The sequence below is a fragment of the Neolamprologus multifasciatus genome, chromosome 17 (genome assembly GCF_963576455.1).
Source record: "Neolamprologus multifasciatus chromosome 17, fNeoMul1.2, whole genome shotgun sequence".
Taxonomy (NCBI): Eukaryota; Metazoa; Chordata; class Actinopteri; order Cichliformes; family Cichlidae; genus Neolamprologus; species Neolamprologus multifasciatus.
The window spans coordinates 24,925,559-24,934,421 of record NC_140455.1 but is presented as its reverse complement, the minus strand read 5'-3'; the positions used below and the strand labels follow the sequence as shown (position 1 = coordinate 24,934,421).

The following is an 8,863-nucleotide window of genomic DNA, read 5'->3' as shown; positions in this document are numbered from 1 at the left end:
GGTTTTTTAATTTGTTGTGGATTTTTAATTTGTTGCGGTTTTTTAATTTGTTGTGGATTTTTAATTTGTTGCGGTTTTTTAATTTGTTGCGGATTTTTAATTTGTTGTGGATTTTTAATTTGTTGTGGATTTTTAATTTGTTGCGGTTTTTTAAATTTGTTGCGCTTTGCACTTCCCAGCCACCGTAGTAAATAGATCGCACATCAAATGATAAAAACAATCAGAAATATTAGCCTACTTTCTCTAGGTCTGTTTATGGTACTTGGGCTAATAATCATAGTTTCTAAGTTATTAACTAAAGGGTTTAATTTGCTGCATTAGAGGGATTTGATTCCTTATGTTCACAGAGATTGGATTGTTACATGACTATAACTGACTATAACAGGTATAACTAATACCTGTGTCATACCTATACTCTTAATTTGAAGAATACCTCCTGTAACTGTTATGATAGTTTGGGTTCACAATAAATGAATCTCCTAATAAATTTCCCTTGCATTTGGATGTTGAAGTTTGTTTATTAAAATTATTCACAAAAATAATGATCTCTCTCTCTTTTTATATATATTTATATATATAGAACCCAGAATCTCAGAAAAAGTTAGAGAAACATTAGGTGTAATTAGGTTAAGTGGCAGCAGGTGAGTTGAGTAAACATGAATGGATATAAAAAGAGCACCTTACAAAGTAAGATGAAAGTGAGTAGAGTGTGTCAGAAGTAAAGATGGACGTTTACCAATATGCAAAACATGCTGTACAAAGTTTCATAATAATGTTCCTCATCATAAAGACTTTAATAACTCATCATCTATGGTATGGACCCTATATTACCAAAAGTGTCAGGGACCCAGGATGTTTTATTTCTCTAGGGGTTTTTGTCTAAGTCCATGTCTGTCTACACTTGTACACTCTCTGTTCTCTGTCTCTGAGGTTGTCTGATCTGTTGTGTCAAGTGAGCCTTGTCTTCCCAGTTAGTCATACCTCGGCATTTGTTTACCTTTTCCCTGTGTCAAGGTCAAATGTCTTAGTCTGGGTCTTCATTACTTCTTGTTTTTATTTGACTTCGACTCCCTTGTCTCATATGCATTATGGCGAGTTTGCTTTCTCTCGTTTCATTAGTTAGATTCTAATCAGCTGTGTTCCCCAGGTGTCTCCACTGGGAAAAGGTATATACAGGTTTTAGAACAACATATGCTCCCATCTAGACAGAAAAGGTCTTGCATTTTCAGCAAGACAATGCTAAACCACATACTGCATCTAAGACAATAGCAGAGCTTGTAGTCGAAGAGAGCAGGTGCTGAACCGGAGCATAATGAAATGAAAAATACAACAGAAAAGACCCAGGCCTGCCTTTATCAGACATGCATGGGAATAAATCCTCTCCCAAAAACTCCAGCAACTGTTTTCTTCAGTGTTCAAACTGTTCTTAAAAGCAGAGGGTGAAACATAGCCCTGTCCTGGCTTTTTAAGATTTGTTTTGCCATAAAAATAGGTGTTTGTTTTTTTTGTCTTCAGATGGCGCATTTTCTCAGTTTAAATATTTTATGTTTTCTATATTCTATTGTTAATAAACTATGGTTTTATGAGATTTGCCATTAAAAAATGAGTTATTCTGTGTCAATACCTGTGTCAATACTCTGTGTCAACTTTTGAGCACCACAGTAGGTCTCCTTTAACTACCCCCCTGTTTATATGGTCAAGTCAGTATATTCAAACATAAGACCTTCCATATGTCAGAGCATATTTTCCAGATCTCACATACATGACTCGTTCCATAAACCCTCATTCTATTTCTGGTTTGCAAAATAAATAAATATGACTAAAATGAATTAATGAGGTCAATTACACAGTGAATCTGTCACAGACTAGAAAAGAAGATTAATTCCTACAACACAAGAGTACACAAATCAACAACAGAGATACTATTTTTAAAGTGTCTTTTATTGTTGTCCACAGGTTGTAATTACAAAGGTAAAGGCATGCACACATGTTTTAACCCCAATCAAACCTCAGTCCAGTATGAATCCAAGAATTCAAAAGTTTAATGCCATGTATGGACTGTGTGTAAATCTCTATATTGTCTTACTAACGCAACAGAAAAAGTGAAATGTTAATGTGATTCATATCAGAAAAGTGAAAACATTCATTTGTCCAACATTACTCAAGTCTGTTCTCACTTTTCTTGCCACGTATTAGTTCACTGACACCCTTTAAACACCAAACTAAATCTTTCAGAGCCCAGAAGTAATCAGCCACCTTCAAAAAGCACTCCTGACAAAAATCCACATGAAAATACTCTAGCTGTGTGTCACTGTTTGTGCACCATGAGCTTGTTTTTTTCACACTACAATTCCTTATTAAAGCTAGAACCAAAACACTGACAACATGCATCTGAGCTGAGTCTTTCAAACATAACAGAGTGATAAAGAAGATGAACTGGCTTTTTTTTTCTTATGGTAACTAGCTCCAAAGCTGCACACAGCATACCACGCCAGACTGGTATACCCTCCCTCACACCCATCCACCTGTCCCACCTTCCCTCCATCCACCTGCAGGCTGCTGACCTCAGCAGTTGAGAGAACAGGGTAACTAGTGGCATCAGATGTTTGCAAGCCAAAAATGTCTTATGGCACTGTGCTCAGTTTTTACTTCTCTTGCTCAACAACCTTCGACTCGGTCATATACTTGTCAATCAGATGTAGGGGCACTCCACGTTGCATGAGTTCATAGAAGGTGAAGCCTCCTAAGGGACAGGGAGAAAAACTCTCTTAGAATATTGCTGTGAGGCACAGAGACATATGTGGAGAGTGAAAAATAGAGAGGGGAAGATGAAGGAGAGGAGAGAGAGAATAGGGTGAGCAGAGAAAAGCAAATAAAACTCAATGGAGAGACCACAGCTCTAAAGAGGGAAGAGGGTGGTCGGATGGCTTCTGAATGCAATGCCAACCCAGTTTGTCCCAGTTCCATAGTATACACTGTCTTTGTATGTCTTTCTGCACAGTATACAAGAGTTTAAAGGCATGCTATCATTACAGTAGCAATAAAAGGATACTGCATTCTGATAATGATCACTAAACACAAAATACAGGTGATTGGAATTTCTTCCATTTATTTGGTAATTTGTAGTGAAGAAAATTATTAATTAGAGCAAATGTGGACTATGCATGACTTTTAGTATGTGCAGTTTTAAATGATGGGATCTGTGACACAAGATGCAAAGTCACTGACTTCACCTAGGTGTACAAAATTTGATCTAAAAGTTTTCTCCCAAATGCTCAACACCACTTGAAAAATATTACATGAAAGTCTGGCTCCTTGGAAGCAAAATATAAAGAAAATACAGGTGGCTCAAGACTTTTGCACAGCACTGTATGTGGCATAAAATAGGGACAAGCACAATAGTTCTGCACACTCAAATACAGCACTGAAAATTGAGACGAGTATTTTGTCACTTTCATCACGTGAACGCAGTGTAAACCCTGCATATTTGCCCAGTATTAGTGCATAGTATGGAACTGGGCCACAGCATACAAGCACAAGCACAGCTGGTTCCACAACATGTTTCAATTCAGGTCTGCAATCTTTGCAAAAAAAATTAATGAATAATGTCTCCAGTCATCTGCAACAAGCAAAAACCTACAAAGTACAGTATATATAATTTCTGCTGCGTTTATGCATACACCACTCATCAGGCAGGTCCAAACATAAAATATAGTTTAGTATGTTTTCTTTGGTGTTTGATGTTGTTCAGCCACAGTCAATGCCTTCATAGCATAGAGCTTCTCAGTCCCTTCAGATGATGCACTCGATATCTCAGCAAAGGTTAGAAGATTTGCAAACCTTTTACTCACTTAATTTCTGCTACAGGTTACAAAACAGAGAGTCTCACAATATCACGCCAACAATAAATTCAAATACTCAAAACGGAGCTTTTAAAGTCAGCCAGGTACAGCAATCCAGGTTTAGAAAAAACCTGGCAAAAGCCATCATGCAAATGTGACATGTTCTGTTGGTTCTCCTCTCAAGGGGAAGAACGACTGCCAGAGACCCACAAGCTGAGAAATGCGAGGTTGCACAGGCTTGAAGACGCATAATGAATGACATAAGCTTCATATGCCAAAACCATATGAAAGCTTACCTTATATGAGAACATATATTCACAATTCTTGAGTTTGGACTAGGAGGGAGAAGAGAAGAGAAGAGGGGTTAAAATGTTTACATGGAGTTATATGTGCACCAGGGAAAACAGCTGAGTTATTACTGAACTCTTTTATATGAGGAGTTAACCGTGGAGCATAAAGAAGACACTGGAATCTGTGGAGCATATTTTAAGATGGAAACATTGAATAATACAAACACAAAAATATCATATGTTACATATGTTATTGCCTCCTGTGGTGTGACTGGTGCTGAGGTGGTGTGCTGTGATGATGAAGAGGATGGCTGGATGGACTGGACTGAATAGAGAGAGGTGTGACAACACAAGGGTTCAACGTCTGCATGTTGTGGTGATGGAAAAGTGCCACCAGATATTATGTACACTGGACACACATGAAATGATTATTATTTATATATTCTCTCAAAATGGAATCCATAGACCGGTTGCACCAGGTGTTCGTAAGTTTAAGTGTAGTTAGTCAATAAGTGCAGATTTACACGTCACTTTATCAAAGTGGATTGCACAAAACAAAATAAATCTTATGCAGAAAAAACTGATAAAGCTGACGTCACCCTTAACTTTAAAATGTTATACCAATAATGGTAAATGACCCAGCTGCTTTGCTTGGATAGTGTTGGCAATAAATTAGCAGTTATTGGCAAATAGCACATTTGCCTACAAAGTTCCTTGGTTCAGCCCCAGGCACAGAAGGAGACATAATGCACTTTGGGGTTGTATCAGGAAAAGCAATTCATGTATAATATCTGCCAAATTAAACATACTGTGGATATCCTTTGTGGATAAGGGAGCAGCTGAAAGTGTCTATTTGGAAACCTTCACCAATCTGTGACTGTTTGAAAACAGGTGTTGGGAAACGGCCTCCAGTCCTTATAAAGTCAATGGGAAAACGGCTCTTTAACTTGACCTGTGAAAACACTTTCCTGTTTGAAATGAACCACTAAGTCTAAGTGATTCATTTTAATGATATTAAATGAATGAATGAAAAATTATTTCAAGTTTGTAAGTCTTGGTCATACAGAGTTTATCCAGGTTATGCTCATTGGCTAAAAAACTTGTGACTGACCAGTTTTTAGGTAATGCGTGTGTGGAATTCACAGTCAGATCCACCCCACCTCATCACATCTGGTTTCTAAACACCGAGATTGTGACTCTGAAAAACACCAGGCTTCACATATTACTATGTGTCTTTCTACTTATAAGGTGCCTTTCTATTAAGTTTCTATTAAGTCTATTAAGGCATTGCAACCATGTAGTTTGTCTTTTACAGCGTTGAGCTCTCCCAGACACCATGCATGACATACTTACACATTGCTCAAGTCTAACACACTTCATAAGTTTTAATTGTGCAATCCAACTTTGTAAATCACCAGGAACAAGTTGCTAGGAGCTTGGTGAAGACTTTACCATGAATTTACGAATAGCTGGTGCAACCCAGTACAGATACTTACATGTCCACCGCCTATATCGTCCCTTTGCTGAACTGCACACACAGTTCAAACACTAGTGTACCCAGGTCGAGTTGGTTTCCCAAAGGCTCTCTGCCTCTGTACGTTCAGTGATGATTGTGATCATAAATGCGTTAATAGCTTCTGTTTGCATTAAAGATGCACATATCTTAAAAGAACATTAAAAAATACAACAAAAACATTTGGGAAACCAGACTCAGATGAACACAGGCATCCAAGGAGGAGGCCGGGGGTCATATCAAGGTCCACACTGACCTTTGACCTCCAGTTTGCAGTCCACTTGAGCCTCTCCTAGTTCATTGATGGCCTTGCAGGTGTACATTCCACCATCATAGGGACTGGGCTTCCTGATCTCCAGACTGCAGACTCCTTGGCTGCTAAACATACGGTAGCGCGGATCGTCAATGATGGTTATCTTGTTCTTCATCCAGATCACTTTGGGCTGCACATAGATACAGAAACATCAGCAAAGGACTCTGCTGATAGGACCACTTTTACTTTTAGTTCTTCCACTTACCCTTGGGTTGGCACGCACGCTGCAGTTAAGAGTAGTGTTGTAGCCGGCCACGGCGAAAGTGTTGATAAGTGGCTGTGTGAATTTCGGCGCCTCCTTGAAGTCGTGGTCATTGTACTCTTGTGTTTTCATCTGCAAGCCTGTGGGGGTAAGGGTAAAGGAATGGGGTTGTACATGATACTGGCTCTGAGCGGTATCATGTGGGATATTCCCTATGTGATGAGGGAAAGACAGTATTTTTTTTTAATTTATCATCAGCTGAGACTGAGACACCATTGAAGGGCCTGTCAGTCATACACCGAACCCTTGGAGTTTCACAAGTGAGGCTGTGAATCAGGCTCACTTTAGGGTGGAAAACATCACTGACAGTACCTTTCAGATAAGAGCTGTAAAAAAAAACCCAAAAAGTAACAACAACTTTATATCGGCATGTAAGTAAAATGTGATTTCTTCCAGAGTTTCAGCTTTGGAAGCATTTTCCTCCATCTGAAATTAGAAGATTTGGTTTTTCACAGTAAATATTTTGATACTCTCACCTACACTCTCATAAACACACAGTCAGCTGTACCTTCTTTGACGATGAGGGCACTCTTTTTGGTTTGGGTGGCGGTTTCACTCAGGCCACACATATTCTCAGAGAAGATCCTGAAGAAGTACTCGTTCCCAACTACCAGTTCTGTGATGGTAATGCAGTTGCGATGGTAGTGCTCAATGCATGTGAACCATTCCTAAAAATAGTAAAGCATGTGAGCTGAAGATATAGCGTATCTAGAATGGTTTTCATTTGAAGTATGAGACTATCTTCTACCATTGTCTTTTTGTCTGCTTTTTGAATGGTGTAGCCTGTTATTGGGGCGTTCCCATTGTCCTTTGGAGGGGTCCAGACCAGAGCTACATTTCCACCCCAAACATCTTCAATATTCACACACTGAGGAGGTCCAGGTAGATCTAAAAATAGGAGAAAAAGATATATAATCTCATAATATAGACATTCCTTATAAAGCTCCACTCTGATGTCAACGAGCACTTCTATCTTTCGTATGATCTTATAGTGATTTTGCTCACTCACCTACAATCTGTATGTCAAGTATGGCTGTGTCCACATGGTTTTCAACCTGCACTGTCATGTCATACTTCCCAGAGTGGCTGCGCTCTGCTTTGCGGATGAAGATGATGCTGTCACAGTCTGTGTTACGGATGCTAACTTGTGAAGGCTCTATAGGGTTGCCATCCTTCAGCCAGGTGACCTTCGGTCGGGGTTTGCCCTGCACACAAAAAGCAACATGAGCTCATTATTCTGTTGAAGAGATGTGCAACATCAGTATAACTGGCATATTTACCATAAATGGCACCACAAGGTTGACTGTTTCTCCAACTTTGCGAGTGTAAGTCTGCTTCAAGTGACGTGGGACGCGGATCTTGGGTGGTTCTGTGGAGCAGTTACACCAAAATGTGTGTTATAAAGGAACGTTTTATGATATATTTTATGTCAGTATTAATTTAATTTGTTGCAGTGTTACAGCAGAACACATATAATGAACTTTAAAGAGCTCACCAACAACCTCTTTAACCAGGATAGCATGTTGCAGGGAACGTGGAGCGCTAGCTCCAGCTGCATTGACGGCTTTGACACGAACTAAAATTTTACACCCTGGATTCAGACCGGTGATGGTGTACCTGGTTTTCTCTGTCAGCTCATTGTTGGATATTACCCAATCATTAGCTGTAAGGAAAAAAATACAGTCATGGTGAAAAATACAATTTAAACTGGTTTCATGTCTGACTGGTTGTGCATCTGTTTTGTGGGTTAGAAGAAACAAGCTAAAAACTTGGAGTGCTTAATAAAACTGGTTTTACAGATTGGTTACATGCTACTGGTCTAAAAAATTTTTCTCAGCCACATCCAGTGCACTATTGTAAGTCTGCTAAATTATACTTTATACTACTTTATTATGTATTTATTGTGTACTTAAAAACACTGGCTGTTATTCTTCGGCTTCAGATTTCACTTTTACAATATTAATAGTATAGTTTCTTCTAAAGCTATTAAATAATGGTGTTTGGACTTCTACAATAACACCAATAATACTTGTGAGTACTATACAGATGACCAATTCAATATGAATATTAAAATGGCAAATGCATTGTCGGTCATACATTTCAATAGTAGAAGCCTGTATAAAAAATTTTCTAAAATTACAGAATGTTTAAGTAAGTTAAAAAAGTTTAATATAATTGCAATATCAGAAACATGGCTCGATAATGAGAAAATTAGTGAAATGGGACTGGAAGGATACGAATTATTTACAATGAACAGGGTGAATAAAAAAGGAGGCTGTGTTGCCTTATATGTAGATAAAGTTTTGAAATGTAGTCTGATTGAATGTATGTCAAGCACCATAGATAACGTATTGGAATGTGTCACTATTGAAATCCATGTTGAAAAAGCTAACAATATAATTATAAGTTGCATCTATAGGACACCAGGTTCATGCCTTGAGACATTCAATGAAAAACTTGCTGCTATGTTTAGCAACCTAAATGATAAAAAAGTGCAAATAATTTGTGGTGATTTTAATATAGATTTGCTAAACCCAAATGGACATCAGAAAACAACAGATTTCATAAATCTGTTGTTTTCTGTTGTTTTCTAAAAAGACCATGAAATAGTAGGTGGACTTCTTATAACTGATATAAGCGATC

The 8,863-nt window shown here is 38.3% G+C and overlaps 1 protein-coding gene across 14 annotated transcripts in view; it reads right to left on the bottom strand.

Annotated features, from left to right (window-relative positions):
- Window positions 1–1,925: 1,925 nt before the first annotated feature.
- The window catches only part of mybpc1 (myosin binding protein C1), a 38,787-nt gene continuing 31,849 nt past the window's right edge, over window positions 1,926–8,863 (bottom strand). For 13 of the 14 annotated variants that reach the window (XM_085137351.1, XM_085137352.1, XM_085137354.1 and 10 more), the window contains 8 exons: window positions 7,716–7,883; window positions 7,501–7,589; window positions 7,230–7,425; window positions 6,969–7,108; window positions 6,729–6,888; window positions 6,164–6,300; window positions 5,902–6,088; window positions 1,926–2,743 (listed from right to left, as the gene is read on the bottom strand). In XM_085137351.1, coding sequence (XP_084993477.1) covers window positions 2,646–2,743; window positions 5,902–6,088; window positions 6,164–6,300; window positions 6,729–6,888; window positions 6,969–7,108; window positions 7,230–7,425; window positions 7,501–7,589; window positions 7,716–7,883 — 1,175 coding nt within the window. In that variant the 3' untranslated portion in view covers window positions 1,926–2,645. Of the gene's footprint in view, window positions 2,744–4,138; window positions 4,178–5,901; window positions 6,089–6,163; window positions 6,301–6,728; window positions 6,889–6,968; window positions 7,109–7,229; window positions 7,426–7,500; window positions 7,590–7,715; window positions 7,884–8,863 lie in introns of all 14 variants that reach the window. The other variant, XM_085137357.1, reaches the window with a different exon arrangement.